This window comes from Neophocaena asiaeorientalis, unplaced genomic scaffold (assembly GCF_003031525.2).
Source record: "Neophocaena asiaeorientalis asiaeorientalis breed wild unplaced genomic scaffold, Neophocaena_asiaeorientalis_V1.1 scaffold197, whole genome shotgun sequence".
Classification (NCBI taxonomy): Eukaryota; Metazoa; Chordata; class Mammalia; order Artiodactyla; family Phocoenidae; genus Neophocaena; species Neophocaena asiaeorientalis.
The window spans coordinates 6,723,793-6,744,073 of record NW_020174703.1 but is presented as its reverse complement, the minus strand read 5'-3'; the positions used below and the strand labels follow the sequence as shown (position 1 = coordinate 6,744,073).

The window sequence follows — 20,281 nt, the reverse complement described above, 5'->3', positions numbered from 1 at the left end:
ACAATCCCTCCACAGTATATCAAGCTAACCCTGATTATTAGCGTTAAGAAAAAAACATTTGAAATTCATAGCCTTCATTTGTAATTAGTCTAACTAGAAATGAACCTTAATTTTAAAATGTAGTTCAATCTTTTCATTTACTCACACCTGACCTATAGGGCAGCAGCATTATAAACATTAAGAAAATATTTAGAGATAATGGATGGCAGACACAAGTAAGAGAATACCTTCTAACACTTAGGGATTTTCAAAGGTATGCCTCAGCAGGATTTTCTACAGCACATAATAGATGATACTTTGGCAGTAGAGGAGAGGGAGGATTTGGATTAGGTCTTTTTCTAACCTGAGACACTGTAATGTTCTAGAACTATGTGCTAAGTTAGGTAGACTCCAAAGAGCAATTTAAAATCTCCCATTACTCTGGCCAACAATCTGGGCAAGAGCACCAATAACATCTGTCTCTTCTTTGTTTAAAACAAACCCAGCAACAATTAAGTGTAACAGAAAATAAGAACACTGATAGAGTTGGACAAATTTATTGGTATTTTAGTAAAGACATTCATCTCAGTCGTTTTGGGATGTTATTTCAACATAAACATTAAAATGAACAAAAATGGGAAGTGTGCCTACGTTAAAGCAAGTTAAATTCATGTATCTTGATATAATTAAACCATGTAAGTAAGAACTAATCGTTCTATATACATTTCCATTGTTTTACTTGGGGCTTACTCTAAACTCATATGCAAGTGAACAAAGTATTAGGAATATATACAGGCTGCTTCTCTGGAGTTATTACCTATTAAAAGAGCTCAGAGAGTAGTTATCACCAATTAAACAGTATGAAGCTGCCTCCAAATCTAACATTGTAAGAGTTTTCAAGGAAATCATTATACTATATGTTTCTTTTATGTGTGACTATGCTTTTAAAGATGTGTTTAACTGTCACATTAAAAAAAGAATTCATATACAATACAAAAATACAAAATAAACACAATCCTACAACACAAAGATTAACAAAGTATATGTGGTCAAAGATTCCATAAAATATGTTTAAAGATGCATTTTCTTTCCTTTTATTTTCAGTATCTAAAATGTGCTTTTAAAGAGGCCACTGGTTAATATGTATACAGTTAAAAGAAACCATATTATTGTGCTAAATAAGAATTCCTGTAGTAAGTTCAAATCAAATTGGATTTCACAAGTTAGTAACATAAATGCTTTGATAAAGTTACAGAAAGTGCATCTTTCTTATTTTCCATCTTCATACAATGCTGCCTTTTTTTTTTGGTGTTTATATCCTTTAAAAAATAAGAACAGCCAAATATTTAACTATTATGTACATTTAAATTTTTGGTGGTGGTTTGTTATTTTAAAAGAAACAGCTTCCTTATGATTTGCCTGAACATCTGGTGGAAATAATTACAGGAACTAGCTAATAACAAAAACCAAGAGAAGCACATTCAAAATACTGATTTACTTTGGTAGCAAATGGTTGTTCTTTGAAGACTATCAAAGGTAGACAAGACCCTTTAAAGTGAAGTGGGCTATTTTAAATACTCAACAGTTTACATAAAAATTTTAAATGTTGTTTTTAAAGAGCTAAGCATCTGTATCCACTGATAGCAATGCAATAACTAGTTTATGATAATTTGAAACAAAACAAATGCCCATTAGGAAAAAAAAAAGCTGTATTTTAATTTTTATCTAATTTACTTTCTCAGTCAATAGTCCAGCAACATTTTCCTCCCAATACAATACTCCCTTCTCTATAAGGCTGTTCCTGGGAGCCAGACTTTAGGTTAACAAGGGAGTTAAGTTAGAGAGTAAGTGCCTACAGTTTAAATAGACAACTTTTTGCTTCCCTCTTAATGTGCTAGTAGTTGTGTCTAAAAAAATATGCAATTCTTAGAAAGGTACCATTTCTGATTTTTTTAATCATCTATAACCTTTGGAAACTAATCACGTGAAACTACAAAATTAGCAAATGTCTTGAAATCTGTATATAAAACATAAATTACCTCTAATTTCAAATTCTCATTTATTAGTGTACCACTCAATCTTTAAAAAAAGAAAAAGAAAAAAAAAAAAGGCGGCTCCAAAGATAGTCTTATACCATTCTTTAAAAAAGGAAACTGCTCCTTTTAACTTTACACCCACCCCATACCCCAATTTCAAAACACATCATTTAATTGTCTTGGTCATGGACATTTCCAAGATGAGATTTTATATTTCGCTCCCATAGCTTCTGGTTATCAGAAAACCCATGCTTTCCTTTATTGAAGGAATTTGGTCCTGCTGATGTTGGTGTATCCCTGTGTTAAAAGAAAGGAAACTTATTTAAAATGTTATATAATGATTTTCGGGCTATGTTTTTAACTCATTCAAAACACATTTGTTTAGCACCTATTATAAATGCAGGCCAAACATCAGAAGCCTCTACAGATCTTTTTAAAAATACCCTTTACACAGACCCTGTCCTAAAATTTCAGATTCAGTAGGCCTCAGGAGGAGCCAAACATCTATGTTAACAAACATCTAAGGTGATTCTGATATGCAGCAACCACTATAGTGGCAACCACTATAGTTTTAAAAACTGTTGCTTGTAACCCATTAACAGGGTCATTAAATCAATTTGGTGGTGGCTTGCCATCAGCATTTATAAAAAATGAAACAGAAGATGTCATTTTATGAACTTCTGTTTCAGTTTTAAATGTTTAGATATATGAAGATATATGTATCCTGGGTGTTTAGATTTGGTTATAATGCCAGATGTATTTACTTTAGGTCCCAGTCCGAAAGGGAGGCAGGCAGACAGCCACTGGGACAGTTCCCGTTTGAATCATAGATGAAGTCTGAAGACTGATGCTTGAAGACTCAGCACTTAGTTCTTTGGGAGAATATATACATTTGGTAGAAGTGGGGATATATTATAGGTTGTTTTGAAGCCCAGCTTTCTTATTAGCCTCGAAGTTATCCATTTACACATACAAAGACAGGAAACTGAACATCGTGTTAACTTGAAATTTATGTTATTTTCACAATAACAGAAACAATGGAGGAAAATTTTTAAATGTTTTTGTCTTCTTTTTATATTTGGCATCTAAATTACTAAGGAAAATGGGACACATACAATCAAGATTAAGTGGTGAGAATATCTTAAGTGAGATGAGTGAAAGCCATTTTTTTATACCTGAAAAAAAATTTTAAATTTTATATCAGAAACATTTCTCATAACTGTTTATTTGAAAAAATTTAGATTACATGTATCTGAAAAAAAACAGCATTAAATTATCGTTATTTTTTCTTTTCTTAAAATACTAATTTTCTTTTACCAGGAGAGTAATCTCAGAAAACAAAACTCTTTTGCCCAAATATGCAACAAAAGCTTGAACACTAATAGATTATGTGCAATTTGCAATTTATTCTTGCTCTTAATTCACTATAATTTTCTACAATATTATATAAAAATTATAATACCTTCCAATATTCTTCATCCTCATCTTTGCTTCTGGAGGCATTTCCTCTGGTTCACTCTGGAGAAAAATGTAAGACAGAAACAGAGATGACTGCATGTAGATAGAGCTGACCCTTGAACAACGCAGGAGGATTAGAGGCACTGCCCCCACAGCGCCACAGTCAAAACCCCGTGTGTAACTTTATAGTTGACCTTCCATAGCCACAGTTCCACATCTAAGGATTAAACCAACCTTGGGAGAGTGTAGTACTGCAGCACGTTACTGAAAAAACTCTGCATATAAATAGGCCTGTGCAGTTCAAACCTGTGTTGGTCAAGGGTCAACTATATTAAAATCACTTGATTACCAATAATGCTAAATTTTATATCTAAGTCTGAAATTTTGGTGAAAGGAGAAAATCATTTATCTTAACTACATTAAATAAAACCCTCATGCTTCTAGTGTGCTGATTCTGCGTAAAGAAAAAAAATTTGGTAAAAACTTGATATTCTAGGGACTCCCCTGCCGGTCCAGTGGTTAAGAATTCCGTGCTTCCATTGTAGGGGGCGCGAGTTCAATCCCTGGTTGGGGAACTAAGATCCTGCATGCCGTGCAGCGTGGCCAAAAAACAAACCAACAAAACACAAGAACAAAAAAACCCCCCAAAACAAAAACTAAACCCCTCCAAAAACTTGATATTCTAGAACTAAAACTATTTGTTTACTATAAGCTACACATTGTGTTAAATGCTTTAATATGCACTGTCTTTGAAAACCCTAACAATCCTACAAGGTGGGTATGAGTATCATCATTCACATTTTGTAGGTAAGGTAAACAAGGTTAACTTGTCCCAAGTCACAAAACAGCTAGATGCCAAAGCAAAGGCTCTTAACCATTTTACTGTATTGCTCCTTCTCAAAAATGTCTCCTTTACTGAAAAGACATCTTGAAAGCTCATTCTCTACTACTTTTCCATAGTTACAGCTCGTGAAAAAATATGTGACAAGTGTCTTTTAGATGTTTTTTAAGTATAAATGTTACTGATGAGCTAAATATTATTTTTTACACAGTCATCTGCCAAGATCCAGCTTAAAGGGATTTCTACTAGTCAAATCTGAGACAATTTGAGCATTATAACCTGTTGAATAGAGCCTACACTTATAAAAGCTCTTCCTTACAGTAAGAAACATTAAACATAGAAGGGATGAAAGAATGAAAAAAAATCACCATTCAGCAAACATCATAATAATTGATTCTGGTAAGAATCATCAATGAATGTTAACACTCATGAGTGAACACTTAAGAAATTATGTATTTTCACATATTCTTTTTTAAAATTTTATTTATTTATTTATGGCTGCGTCGGGTCTTCATTGCTGTGCGCGGGCTTTCTCTAGTTGCGAGAGGGGGCTACTCTTCATTGAGGCGCACGGGCTTCTCATTGTGGTGGCTTCTCTTGTTGTGGAGCACGGGCTCTAGGCACACGGGCTTCAGTAGTTGCGGCATGTGGGCTCAGTAGTTGTGGCTTGCAGGCTCTAGACCACAGGCTCAGTAGTTGTGGCGCACGGGCTTAGTTGCTCTGTGGCATGTGGGATCTTTCCGGACCAGGGCTCAAACCCGTGTCCCCCGTACTGGCAGGCTGATTCTTAACCACTGTGCCACCAGGGAAGTCCCCTCCACATATTCTTAAAACATTAATTATAAAAGATAAAACAGTAATTTGACAGTAGAGAAATCTGGCAGACATCACTTTAACTAAATGATCAAAGTTAACACTGCCAGTAATGGGATATACTGACATGTGCTCCTGATATGATGCATTGAGAACTTGGCATCACTTCTGTGGTACGCCTGCCAAAAGGAATGTGAATCTAATCATAAGGGAACATCAGACAAATCCAAACTGAGGGACGTTCTACAAACTAACTGGCCTGAACTCTTCAAAAATGTTAATGCCATGAAATACGCAGAAAAACCCAGGAGTTGTCCAAATTAAAAGAGACTAAAGAGATACAACTGAAAAAGTATTTTTAAATTTCAAAATTAACTAAATGAACACTCTTTGTACAATATATTTCAGGCTTAGATAATATATCCAAGGTTAATTAATATGTGCTGCAGAAAAAGGAAGAACCAGATGAAGATTTTATTTCCTTTTTTTTTTTTGGCCATGCTGAGCGTCATGCGGGATCTTAGTTCCCTGACCAGGGATCAAACTGGTGCCCCCTGCAGTGGAAGTGCAGAGTCTTAACCACTGGACTTCCAGGGAAGTCCCAGATGCAGATTTTAGATGCATGTGTTCTTTTACCTAAGAGACAAGTTTATCCCTACCTATCATTACCATCTTATAGCAGAAAGACTGCTGTCTGAACCTGTCTAAAATTTCTTTAAAAACAGGGAAAACAGTAACGTATGATGCAAAGAACACAGGACAAGAAACCAGAAAGCTCAGTTCTAGTTCAACACTTGTGCACAATACTTATGCACACTTAATTTCTCCATCTGGAAAATAAGAATAACCGTATCACACAATTCATAGGGATGTACGGAGGATAAAATAAAGTTGTGTGAAAAGATTCAAACTGTTAGGCATTCAAAGCAAGCCATTACTATTATGTAGGTGCTTACTACTTCCAGCCTCTCTACTTCTGCACATGTTGTCCCCTTCTTCCCACAATGTCCTTTCCTGATAACAATCTGTACAAACCAAAATGCTACCTAATCTCTCTTTTTTAAAATTTATTTATTTTTGGCTGCATTGGATTTTCGTTGCTGCAAGTGGGCTTTCTCTAGGTGCGGTGAGCAGGGGCTACCCTTTGTTGTGGTGCGCGGGCTTCTCATTGCAGTGGCTTCTCTTGTTGCAGAGCACGGGCTCTAGGTGCACAGGCTTCAGTAGCTGTGGCTCGCGGGTTCTAGAGTGCAGGCTCAATAGTTGTGGCTCATGGGCTTAGTTGCTCCACGGCATGTGGGATCTTTCCGGACCAGGGCTCAAACCCGTGTCCCCTGCACTGGCAGGCGGATTCTTAACCACTGCGCCACTCTGGAACACGTACATATTGACTAGATCTTCTGGCAGAATCACCTGCACTATTGTTATTCCTCATGGGGATACAAGAAGAAAGCACTATAGCTGCTTTTTAAAGCTGAATGCATGCATAATGTCTCACTGAAGACTCCAACTATAAAAATTATTGAAGACAGCAGTACTGAATTTTCCTTTTTTTGGATCCTACGTATTTCATAGCACATATATATATTATTACTCATAATAAGCATCTGTTGATTTAAGTTCCTTGCCCCCCCCAAAGTCAGTAATATTTTAAATAATCCCACAATCAAATTAAATAAACAGAAATATCCAGATTTTGCAGATGTCATTTAAAAAACAACAACTGTTCAGAGCTGCAAAAAAAGTTCACTAGTACCATTAGTACAACTTGACAATTTGCCACTAACATCTTTCTTAAAGAACTTGTTAAAGTAAAACAAACAAAACCAGGTATCAACTTACATCTTCATCTTCATTAAAGGCTGCTGCTACTGAAAGGGTTTTTGGAGCAAGAGTTGGAACGGTTTCCTTAGGTTTCTGAAGAAGAAACATTAAAAAGAGTATAATATAATGTTTACACAGGCTTATTTAATGACAAAAATAATTTATCTTCAAAGATTCAACTTTATGTTTTCATAGAAACATATAGTAAGGAACTAAGAACATACATTGGAGAAATCTACTTTCTTTTTGAAAATGTGGGTTAGCAATGGGTAGATTTTACTTTATTAATTATATGTCCATTTGTTTTCCTCCTGTCAAAGATTTTCTAGTTAGGGTCTGTAATTTAATATCACTTAGCTAAAAGGTACCTGGTACAGGTAAGAGAAAATGAATATTAATACCTGCCCATAGTAACATTAAAATTAAGCACAGTGTGCCTTGAGAAAGATATGAAGACTCATCTTTCTCTACTAGCTAGCTGCCTACTGGACAGCGCCACTTAAGAGCTCCCAGGTGTACTGCAGTGCTCATTAAGTGCTCAAGCCAGAAAACCTTTTCTTCAACTTGCACATTTTATTGTAAGGTCCTGTTAACTAGATCTCTATTAAATAGACTTAAATCTCCCCCTGCCTTCCCAGCTTACTACCACACTACCAACACTAAGGCCCCTTATCATTACTTGCCTGAACTGCTGTTAGAAATACCACCTCCCCACCTTCTGTATTTATTTTCCTCTAATTCTCTATACTGGCACCAGAGTAATGTTTCTAAAACGCAAATCTGTTTAAGGCTCGAGACTCTTTATAATGATTCCATGGCTCCTCTAGAACCCAAAGAATAAAACCAAACTATATTATGGAGTACAAGTCCTTTATGATTTGGTCCTGTGGTCTTACTTGGGGGGCTTTCTATCCCTGCATTTGCCTACCAAACACTTCCTAACTATGAACAATTTCCTGAATGTATCATGTGGCCTCACATCTAACCTGCCTTTGCATAAGTCTTTTTTTTTTTTTTTTTTTGGCTGTGCTGCATGGCTTATGGGATCTTAGTTCCCTGACCAGGGATTGAACCCGGGCCCACGGCAGTGAAAGTCTTAACCACTGGACCACCACGGAATGCCCTGCATGAAGCTCTTTTTATCTGAGATGTCCCTTTGCCTCTTGCCTGCACTTAAAGCCAACTCTAGCATCACCTCACCAGTAAAACCTTCTCTGAGCTGCTGAAACAAAATTAACCATCCCTTCTTGTATAACAGAAACACTTTTTATAAATAATGTTTGTTTTTGAAGAAATAAAAATGTTCATTTGGAAATTATGCATAGTGACTCTAGAAGCACCCTTTACTCTTAAAGATGTCATGTATTTGATGTTGTACATAAACATAAGACACAAGTATTTGTTGGTTGTTTGACTATCTTTTCACATCATATAATCAAAAGCAACAGTTTCAACTATTTTCATATCCTACACCTCACTTCGCCAAGATTATGTTTACACTTTGGTTTACTTTATGAAAAAAGGTCTTTTGTTTTCTAAAGATTAAAGTTTTACTGAATAGGCCTTTTCAAGCATAATCTTCCCAACTAAAATGATCAGCAATTACTAAATCACGCCAATGATTTAGCAAAAGTAGGGATATGGATATCTGATTTAGGAGGTGTGTTCAAGCACCGTAAAATCTATTATCAAGGGGAACACCTGTATGAGAAATGTACATGAGAACCACATGTTTAATGACTATCAAAAAAAGTAAATATCTATGCAGGTAGGTCTATGCAACTTTATAAAAAACATATTAAACCAAAAGAATCAGCTCAAATAGGGAGAAGAGTCATGAAGTAATGAAGTTACAAGCTGAATGTCTTTTGTTCACACTAAATTTTTTAGAAAAAGGAAGAAAAGGAAAAAAGCAAAACAGCATAGGGTAGGAGTAGGGGTTCTGAGGAATGGTAGCTTTTTTAAAACTAGTATAGCTCAAACACACTGACTCTAGTAGGAATCTGATCCATATCATATTTTTAAGATCTTTGAATGACATCTAATGAAGAAATCAAGCTGTATGCATCCAGGCAACTGAGCATTAATTTTCACAGAACAGACATGAACAACTTAAAAGCAATTTTAAGATTATTCTCCTTACACAAGAATGTAACCATTTTCTAAAGCCAATAGCAATACACTATTCAAGTAACTTTCTTTTTCTTAAAGAAGAGATCTGTTTAGTTGAACCACATGAAATTAACACTTCTGTAGATCAGAAACAGATAAATCTCTAAACTTCATATGCTTCAATCTAATACTTCAAATACTTTCCAGATACTCCAGGGTTAATAAGTATTAATTTAAGGTTTACATCTTAAAACAAGGAATCAAAAGTTGATCTGTAAAGGACTACTATCATAGATTATAATACTCAATGTCCATTTGTAGCTTCAAAGTAAGGTAATCAGGAAGCTCTTATTAAGCAATACCTTACTAACATTAATCTTTTAAAATACAAATAAATGATTTCTAGATATTATTTTTAATATCACTGGAATTAAAAGATAAGAAAAATAAACTGAAACTCTAAAAATATTTTTCAGGTTTTGCTCAACTTAGGAAATTCTAAGGTATTATTACTTTATAAATCATATAGTCCCTATAATAGTTGTTCCTTCTCATATTCCAACCCCTTTTTAAAAACAGCTTTGTTGAGTTATAATTCATCCAGACCTTTCTTGAATATAGAGCCACTAATTTCTTAAATACTTACATTTAATAAGTTCATGCACCAATGTATCTTTTTATACATCTTTGTATACTGAATTTATCATAATCCAATAAAAGCAGGTTTTGGAAACAAATTTTCAGACCCATTACAAATATAATATATAAAATAACAACTCACACTTGAGCCAAGTTTGATGGATATGGCTGAGGTTTTCTTTGTCATCTGACTACCTATGGCAAATCCAAACTTGGAGATCTTTGTAGGCTTTGTAGGGAGGTCTGCAGCTTCTTCTTCAGCTGATCGCTTCTCAGCGCTGCGACTGGAATTTTCCCCTCCATTACTGGAAGAAACAGTCTTAGTTTTCACAGGTTTTTCTGCTTCTTCTTCAGGTCCTGGTGAAGTCGAAACAACTTACCAAGATGAGCTATTTTTACTGAGCAGATTGATGGGAGCAGCAACCTCAAAAAGCATCGTTATAAAGAAGATACCTCTGCAGTTGTCACCTACTGAACCCAACAGTCTCTTCCACTGTTTGTTAGAGTATACAGCAGGAACTGAGATTGTGTGGCAGTAGAAGAGGCTCCCATGAATTAACTAGCATAAAATACAGAGCAATTTAAAATTATAAATATAGAGTTCACAAAAAGTAAGACCCTTCAACTAAACACTGTAAGTTGTACAATAATCTAATTATTTGTGGAATTTTTCTTTTTATAAATTAAGATCTATAAATTCTATACAAACTGGTTTGCTGGCAGTTAGTCACATCATAGGATAATACATTTGACTAATAAAAGGTCTAATATTCTTCAATAACGTACTACTAGTTATACAAAGTACCCTGTTATGAACAGCCCATTATTACCCAAACTACAGTGTTAGTACAGCCTGGAGTAATCTTCTTGAGTGATGTGTTCTTCATGAACATTTCACACAATCTTTAGTTAGAAAGGAACTTCAAGGAAGACTTCAAGGTCATCCCCTCTTGAGTAACTGCATTCTACTCTCAAAGCTTGATTAACATCTGTTTAGGCTACTCTTAATATCAACAACTATATTTAGGTTTATATATTATTTTTTCTCATGAAAGAAAGATGAGCTAATGATAATTTCAAACAGAAGACATACATATGTAGATATGGAATGCAAGATGTCTTTCAGTAATTTTGCTTCTTTATATTAATAAATGAAATTAGTTCTCACTTGAATATCTTAGGCCTGTTACACATGCAGCCTATTTAAAAACATATTGGGAGGTAAGACAGAAGGCTGGCTGATTATTAAATATTTTATTTTCTTTCCCAAGTTTACCAATTTACCTTTTGAATGTATTCTGCTACATTGGATGAATAGTTTATGGAGAAAGAGAAGATTCTCTAAGGGATGGCCCTGACAGCAGCTAAGAAAACATGACAAAAAGCTAGAATGGGTAGAAAAGGGGAAATCAAACAGACTGACAAGTAATGAATTAAAAGACGGGATGTTATAGATCCCGATCTATATAGTTTTGGAATGATGGGCTAGCTAAATTAATAAGCACTTTGAACAGAACATTTTATTTTGTTTACAGGAAAATAAAACGAACTCTTTATTACCTTTAGACAAGAGGTGAAAGTTTTAATAACAATGTAGGGGAGAAATTAAGCAGGATTAGGTTTTGGGATTTCCCTAAGAAGCAAAGACAGCACTGGAATAGTTGTCTGAGGTGCCATTCACTTATTTAGATATAAAATTACAAAAGCACCTGAAGAATGTAAGATTGCTATTCGAAATATAGAACTCAATCTAGAATTTCTTACAAAAAAGACAGTATTATGCAAACATTTTTTCAGTCTACCACTAAATGCATTTATGCTAAATTTTATTCTGTATTCTATGTATAGTTTTAATCAAGTATGAATTTTACAGTAAAACCCAAACAGTAATAACTACTTCTTCTTTGTGACTGACACACAGCTAAAACTGGAAACTCATTGGCTCTACGTATCAGAGCATATAGAAACACACAAAAAAGCCACTGGATTTACATATAGAAGCAATCTGTATACTAAATGCACAAGTCTGTGTAAACACAAAGTCTGAAAAACATCAAAACAAATAGAATAAAGAACATTTAGTCTTGATTTTAGTGTAACTCTGCTCTTTGAACTGTGACTCAAGGGTTATAATTAGTCAAAATTTCTGGTTCTTTTAAAACCTATCTTTTCTTAATTCTAGGTCTCCTTTTACCCAGAAAATAATTCTGGAACAAAGAATCTAGAAAAATCAAAGCATAAATACGACAAAAAGTGAAAAACATAATTCTTACTATAACATTAATAACAACATCAAGTGTGACAACTAACTGAACTAGTATGTGCTAACACATGAAACACAATACTATCTGTTCAATCCTATGATTCTTAGGGAAGATTTCTATAGTGAATGCTCTAGAAAAATGTAGCATGAACAGGGGAGTTGGGAAAACTACTCTACCATTAATTAAGTAATCAACTGCCAGCAACTCAATTTTATTCACATCCGTGGTTCTGTCATCTGAAGAGGCAAACTATCAAGACCATTTAAGTGTTTTAAAGTCCATTAAGTGTTTTCCTTTAAATACAACATGTACTACTTTAGTTTGTATTCATTCTAAGCAAACAAAATGTGTAGATTAGTTAATGTGAAATCAAATTACACATGGTACTAGCATTTTTGGGGAGGAGGTAGGCCTTGGAGTACAAAGGTACCTTACTTTGAAAAAAATTACCCAATAAGTTTTAAGTCCATAAGGATACCCTTCATGACACATTGGCATTCTGGTAACTTCTTCAACTGAAAAAAGGGTACATACCTATCTCTCTAACAGGACATATTCAAGAACCTCCTGGCACAATAAATGTCAATTTCATTAAAGTAGTTTTAGATAGCCTAAAATAGCCTGAGGTGGGCATGATTACAATATGAATAGCTCTTCCCTAAAGCTTCTACTTATTTCAAGGAGCTACAAAAATTTAACCAAAGGGAGGGGAAAAAAATCTACCTAAAACCTTACCCTTAATATCATCCCTTCTCTTTAAGGTGAGAGCAGGTAGTTCAAGTAAGTAGCTTCTCTTATTAACATAAATTCATGTTAACTATGTTAACTCATTAAAAAATACTTATATTTCCAACTTACTGGACTGTTCAATAGGAGTTAAAAATCTGAATAATCTCTAGGTAAGTCCCCCAAGACAAACTTGATACTGTTTTAAAAATTTGCTGTAAAATTATCAATTTAACAATATCCATGGTATGAATGTTTTAACTATGATTTCTTTGTACAATTTCATTAAAAATATCTGACATTCAAAAATGGTTTACATGTAACAGTATTTTCTTTCAAAGGAAGGCCCACCCAAGGCAAATTATGTGGACGTTATTAAGGGATATTACTTATTCTAAGTCACCAACAAGGAGACAATAATTTTTGATAACGATTAGCAAAGATAACTTTATATCACCCCTTCACAAATATATGCTAAAGTAGAAACATCAATATTCATACTACAGAGCGAATTATCCCTAACTGAAAGGGTGGTGGACAAATTATATAGTGGAACTATGCTGACACTTAAGGTATATTTGTTTTGTTTTGTTTGTTGGCCACCCGGCGCGCCTTGCGGGATCTCAGTTCCCCAGTCAGGGATTGAACCCCGGCCAGGGCAGTGAAAGCCTGGAATCCCAACCACTAAGCCACCAGGGAACTCCCTTAAGGTACACTTTGGCTCACATAACACATCTCAGATACTCAGTCACGACAGTTAGAAACCCATTCTAAAAGTTAAAAGGTAGTCTTAAAGTCAGATAAGATTCTTCAGGATACAGATCTTTGTTTTCCCTCAAACTACTAATTTTTAAATGTAGTTCTATTTGATAATTTCCAAGACAATTTTTGACGAAAAAAATCGCTAACGAGGTAGCACTAAATGGCTTAAATTGTTGCTTTATAAACTATTTTACTAGTAAAACAACAACAACAACAAAAAAAAACAAGACGGGAGGGGAGTGTGAAGAGGGAAAGGAGTTTGGGCTCAACTAATAGCACCGTACGTGTTTTTTAAAAAGGAATTTCTGCGTCCAACGTAACTGAACATTACACTTTTCTCAATTTTTGTTCCCAAGTCAAATCACATTAAACTTGTTAGGAGGTCCTAACAGTTGCCTTCATATACTATTAATCTTCTGTATTTTCTCATATTAAATACTTTCAGGGATAAGACTTGAAGAAGAGTTAAGAGTGTGGTACTTAAAACGTTCTAAAGACATTATGCTCAGCTCGCACGTGTTAAGTCACTAGCCTTGTGAGGACAAAGGGGCGGGAGGGCTGGAGAGATTACAGGATGTTTCTTTTCCTTAATGCACAAGACCCAAATTTAGAGGAGTGGAGGTGACAGAATAAAGATAGCTGTAACCTGAGTTTACATCGTAACAAAATACAGGAAGAGTCACACTAGCCTATTTAGCCACCTAAATATCTGGCGTGCAGTTAGCTGGCAACAGCCTAGCACAGAAAAGGCAGACAGTTCAAAGAAAGGCAACCAAACCGTAACCCTAGACCGGCAGACTAAACCTGGAGGCAGGCAAAGATATTCCTCTTTCCCTCCATCGCCTTGACCCATCCAATTACAGGATCAGAACTAGGTTTGAAAATAAAGAAAAAGACCAGGGTAGTCCACCTCCTCAGTGAAAAGGGAGCAGCAAACTAACTCCTAGGTGTAACTGAGAGGCCGGCACCGTCGGAAACTCGGCCTGCGGCCAGTTCCTGCGGCCACTGCTCGGTGACTCGCACTGTGCGAGCGCCCGTGTGCGTTTTGTGTGATTGCGTCCGCACCGCCACTCCTAGTCCCACCCCGAGTTCGGTCCCCCTTTCTGGGGCCCATCTCCCTTCTCTTCGGAAGCAGGGCCTCCGCTGGGGCCAGGAGGTGACGAACAGTGACCGGCTCTGCCCCGGCAAGGAGGCGATGTGGGCCCGGATGCCAGCAGGCCGCACCGGGCGTGCCCAGGGCTTGTGTGGGCCCAGCACCTGGCCGGGTGAGCGCCAGTTCCGCCCTTCTCGGCCCGGCCTACTCCCCCCACCCAGGGGAGCTCAAAGAAAGGCCCAGAGCATCCCACGTAGCCCGCGACGCTGGGGTTATGTTCACCTCCGGCGGCTCCAGCTCGCTGCGGCTTTTCAGGCTTCTCCTCTCCCGCCTTTCCGTCCGCCATTTTCCCCGCCGCGGCCTCCCCTGCAGCCACGCCAAGGACGTCACGGCCCCGCCCAGCAACCATTGAGCTTCGGAGCCCGCCTTGGAAGCGGCAGCCTAGAGCGGCCCTAGAGAGTGAAGGGCCTCTCGGAGACTGAAGTGAATATGATATCATCGGCGAGCGTCCTCTGAGGGAAGGGCGGGGTAGGTTGAGCGGTCCGAGGACTGGTTAGGGACTTGACTAGAGGTGGGTTAGATTTTCATGGTTTACTGGCGGATTCAGGGAAGTGAGGGAAGGTGGGATCACAACCCTGGAAACGTTGGTGAGCTCAGGTGAGGTTTCTGTAAAAACTGGCCGACCGAAGCTAGCCAGGCTCTTTCATTCTGTCTGGTTTGCTAGATCACGTGTACCCACTCAAAAAAAAAAAAAAAAGGACTGAATTCTTATTCCTACCAAAAAGCAAAATCAACGTTTATCGAGCGCCCTCTTGTGTCAGGCGCTATCTCGTTTAATCCCCACAATAGTCCAATGCGGAATTGCCCTCTTTTAATTAGCTGTGAGAGTTGAGGCCAAAGAAAAATTTGTCTAAGGTCGCGTAGGCAAGTGGTAAAACTGATTTTTCTACAAGCTGCAATTTCTGTGTCAAGAGAAGTTACTTCGTTACGTGAAGACCACAGTAGTTTCTGCCTTACTTAGAAACCTTTAGTGTATCCCCAGAGTTTGCAGAATGAAGTCCAAGCGTTATATTGGGCCCCAGCCTAACTTTTCAGTTTCATCTTCGCTTTTTCTCTCTATATATACTGCCCTCTTGCTATACGGGGTCGGTTCCTTGCCTAGGGAACTGTAGTTTCTGGGTTTGCAGTACAATATACAGTGAATGTTACAGAAATTGGTCTTACGGAGTCAGAACTTGGGTTGGAATCCCTTTACTGGCTGAGTAAACCTTGAGGGTTTCTTACTGTCTACAGACCTATGTTTCCTTCTCTATAAAATAGAAATAATAATAGTACTTCCTCAAAGGGTGGTCCTGGGGATAAAATGAGATAATAAATTCCATATACCATTCTTTGATCATTGTATACTTCCCTCAATATGTGTTAAAAAGAAAAAAAGTTCTCCCTAGGCAGCTCAAAAATTCCTTGACCACAGAGACCATTAAAAAAATTTTTTTTTTCTTCACAGCACTTTGTATTGCACACTTCATATATGAAAGGTGCTCAATATTTGTGAATGGATGACTCCTCAGGCTCCGAGTCTGGAGAATGCAGAAAGAATCAAAGTGTGTTTCCCACGACAAAAACAGGGTGGTTTGCTGATACGGTGATTTGGTGATTTGAAGTCCCTGGTCCACCATCTATGACAGTATATGTAAAAGTGCCCAGCAAACTATTTTACATAGAATAGGTAATTCATGTTTGTTTTATTTTTCCTAGATGTGATCTTCAAAAGTTACTTAATCGCTGAGTCTCTCTCTTTTTTTTTTTTTTTTGCCCGTACCAAGCGGCTTTCAGGGATCTTAGTTCCCCGACTAGGGACTGAACTCAGGCCCTCTGCAATGAAAGCGTGGAGTCCTAACCACTGGACCGCCAGGGAATTCCTGAGACTTACTTTTAATCATGTTTTAAATGGAGACGTAGGGACTTGCCTGGTGGCACAGGGATAAGACTCCATGCTCCCAATGCAGGGGGCCTGGGTTCCATCCCTTGTCAGGGAATGAGGTCCTACATGCATGCCACAACTAAGAGTTCACATGCCACCACTAAGGAGCCTACCTGCTGCAACTAAGGAGCCCACGAGCGGCAACTAAGGAGCCCCCTGCCACAAGTAAGGAGCCCGCAACTAAGACCTGGTGCAACCAAATAAATAAATGGAGACATAAACATGTGATTTTTATTTGTAATTATGTATGTATTTGCTTATATATGCTTTTTTTGAGTTCTTATGTGTATCCATTTATTGATTGTTGGGAATACAGCTTATTGAGGATACATGACGTGATGCTTATACTTTTTTTTTTTTTTTTGTGGTACACAGGCCTCTTACTGCTGTGGCCTCTCCCGTTGCGGAGCACAGGCTCCGGACGCTCAGGCTCAGCGGCCATGGCTCACGGGCCCAGCTGCCCCGCGGCATATGGGATCTTCCCAGACCGGGGCATGAACCCGTGTCCCCTGCATCGGCAGGCGGACTCTCAACCACTGTGCCACCAGGGAAGCCCTGATGCTTATACTTTTAAATGAGAAAAATGAAATTTAGAGAGGTCGCATACAGCTATCCAGTTCCATATACCACACTGCAGAAGTTAAGGATGGAAGATATTAATCCATTCACCTGTCTGTTCCATGAGGTCATATTGTGCCTATCTTGCTCACCATTGTTTCCTTAGGACCTAGATTATACCAGTTTTCAATAAATATCCATTGAAGAAGTGAATGCAAGCTTCAGTAACCCCCAGCAAATGGGTTAATGGATGAAAAGGCAGTGGAGTGCAGGGCAAAGAGCAGCAGCATTGATTGCATCAGACAAAACCGAATTTAGATTATAACCCTGCTATTTGCTAATCTCTGAGTTTGAACGGATAAGGTAATCTTACTGAATATATTTTAACTATAAAAATGTACTAATACTCATAGGGTTACTGAGAGGAATAAGTGTGATAATACAGGTAAAATTTGTAATACAGTGCCTGGCTTGTGGCGGGCACTTGCTTAATAGTAGCTATTGTTTGCAGTCTCTAAAGAGCTCTTCAAATAATGAGTAAACAAGCTGAAAATGGAGAGTAATATAGACAACTATTATTATAATTTATGTAGGTTTTAAAAAATTATTTATTTTTGGCTGCGTTGGGTCTTCATTGCTGTGCACGGACTTTCTCTAGTTGTGGTGAGTGGGGGCTACTCTTCGTTGCTGTGCATAGGCTTCTCATTGCGGTGGCTTCTCGTTGCAGAGTATGGGCTCTAGGCGTGTGGGCTTCAGTACTTGTGGCACGCGGGCTCAGTAGTTGTGGCTCGTGGGCTCTAGAATGCAGGCTCAGTAGTTGTGGTGCACGGGCTTAGTTGCTCCACAGCATGTGGGATCTTCCCGGACCAGGGCTTGAACTGTGTCCCCTGCATTGGCAGGCAGATTCTCAACTACTGTGCCACCAGGGAAGCCCCTCCAACATATATTTATGCTTACTATATGCCAAGCATAGTCTGCAATTTTTTTAACATGAAATCAAGTACACTAAATCATCACCCTATGAATTAAGTGCTACAATTACTTTATTTTTATAGAAGAGGAAACTGGGACACTGAAAAGATAAGTAAGGGGTGGAGCCGAGTGTGGAATTCAGGCACAGAGCTACAACAAATTAGAGAGGAAAAGTGACTAATCATGGTTTCACTAACCTTGTTTTTGTTTTTTAACTTTCAAATTTCTTTACAGCCCAAATTAAGATGAAAACATATTTCTATTCATCCAAGTAATCCAAAACACTCATTCACTGGTTAGATCAGGGTTGGCCCCATGACCCTGTAATATTAAATTACCCAGTTGGGCTTGAGCTATCTGATGTTGTACCATGAAATACAGAAACAGAATTGCACTGGGTGTCAAGTGACAGCAGCTCATGGGCTTGTTTTGTGTGTGTGTGTGTGTGCTTACATTTTTTAATTTAAAATTTTTTTCAAATTCTTTTCCAATTTATCACTAACCTTGGTTCTTAATTCAGCCTGTAATCCCATTATATTTCCCTATACCATTCTCAAGATTTAGTATACACCAGAATCATCTGAAAGGCTTCTCTTTTTTTTTGGCTGCATTGGGTCTTCGTTGCCATTCGCAGGCTTTCTCTAGTTGCAGCAAGCCGGGGCTACTTAACTCTTCGTTGCGGTGCGCGGGCTTCTCATTGCGGTGGCTTCTCTTGTTGCGGAGCACGGGCTCTAGGCGCGTGGGCTTCAGTAGTTGCAACATGCGGGCTCAGCAGTTGCGGCACGCGGGCCCTAGAGGGCAGGGCTTCGATAGTTGTGGTGCATGGGCTCAGTAGTGTTGGCACATGGGCTCTAGGGTGCATGGGCTTAGTTGCTCTGTGGCATGTGGGATCTTCTTGGACCAGGGATCGAACCTGAGTCCCCTGCATTGGTAGGCGGATTCTTAACCACTGTGCCACCAGGGAAGTCCCTGAAAGTCTTCTTAAAACAGTTAAAACTGTAGTGCCATGGACAGAGTTTTTGATTCAGTAGACTCAGTGGGTGGGGCCCCCAAATTTACATTTCTATTTCCCAAATGATGAGGCTGCTAGTCTGGGGACCACACTTTGAGAACCATGACCCTAATTCACTCACTTTCCTAGACTGTTTCCCACTATCTCTGCCCTCCCCTCAACTGATGACTTTGATTCTTATTTTCAGTAAGAAAATAATAGAAATCAAAACAGAACTTCTGTATATTCTCACCATATCTGTGGTGTGGTACCTGCGTTTGTACCTAGATTTTCTGTCTTCTCTTCTGTTACTAATGTAGTAAATCCCATCTTTCTTGCTTATATAAGGTTTCACTCCACTGTTTTATCAGATCCTCCCCACCCCGCCAACTACTGGATCATTTCCAACAGCAAACATACATGCTTTGTATCTCCCATATCTACAAAACAACTATAGCAAAATTAAAAACTCTTCTCTTGATCTCATAACTCCCTCTAGCTCCTTATTACTATTCCCCTTCATATAGTAACTCTTTGAAAGGATTGTTTATACTCATTGTCTCCAATATCTCTTTGGTATTTGGTACCTACTCTGCTACCACCCTGGTCCAACTCACTATTATCTTTCACCTTTGTTTCTGCAGTAGCCTCCTAGCTGGTCCCTCTCTTCTCGTCTCAATACAGCAGCCAAAGTGACTCTTTTAAAATGAATCAGATTGATTAACTTAATAAATTTTAAGGTGCTTGTTATGTGCCAGGCACTGTACCAAGTCCTGGGGTTACAGCAGTAAATAAGACAGAAAAGGGAGTTCCCTGGTGGCCTAGTGGTTAGGATTCTGGGCTTTCACTGATGAGACCCGGGTTCAATCCCTGGTTGGGGAACTGAGATCTTGCAAAAATTGACACAACATTGTAAATCAACTGTACTTCAACAACAACAAAAAATTTTTTAGGGATTTCCCTGGTAGTTCATGGGTAAGACCCCACACTCCCAATGCAGGGGGCCCGGGTTCGATCCCTGGTTGGGGAACTAGATCCCACATGCATGCCGCAACTAAGAGTTTGCATGCCACAACTAAGAGTCCACATGCCACAGAGAAGATCCCATGTGCTGCAACTAAGACGCGGTGCAGCCAAAATGAAAGAAAGAAAGAAAGAAAGAAAGAAAAGAAAAGAAAGAAAGAGTAAGCAGTTTTAAAAAATGTTAAAAAGGACAGAAAAAAAATCCCTGC

The 20,281-nt window shown here is 38.1% G+C and overlaps 1 protein-coding gene across 2 annotated transcripts; it reads right to left on the bottom strand.

Moving 5' to 3' along the window:
* Positions 1-520: 520 nt before the first annotated feature.
* PCNP (PEST proteolytic signal containing nuclear protein) lies at positions 521-14,938 on the bottom strand. 2 transcript variants are annotated; one of them, XM_024759218.1, is made up of 5 exons: positions 14,827-14,938; positions 9,842-10,056; positions 6,967-7,041; positions 3,478-3,533; positions 521-2,312 (listed from the first exon to the last, which is right to left on the bottom strand). In XM_024759218.1, the coding sequence occupies exons 1-5, from the start codon at positions 14,888-14,890 to the stop codon at positions 2,186-2,188; spliced, it is 537 nt and encodes a 178-aa protein (XP_024614986.1). In that variant the 5' UTR covers positions 14,891-14,938; the 3' UTR covers positions 521-2,185. The 2 variants fall into 2 exon arrangements, with proteins under 2 accessions (XP_024614986.1, XP_024614987.1); XM_024759219.1 differs by lacking the exon at positions 14,827-14,938 and adding an exon at positions 10,080-10,184 and having other exon boundaries at positions 9,842-10,004.
* Positions 14,939-20,281: the final 5,343 nt, after the last annotated feature.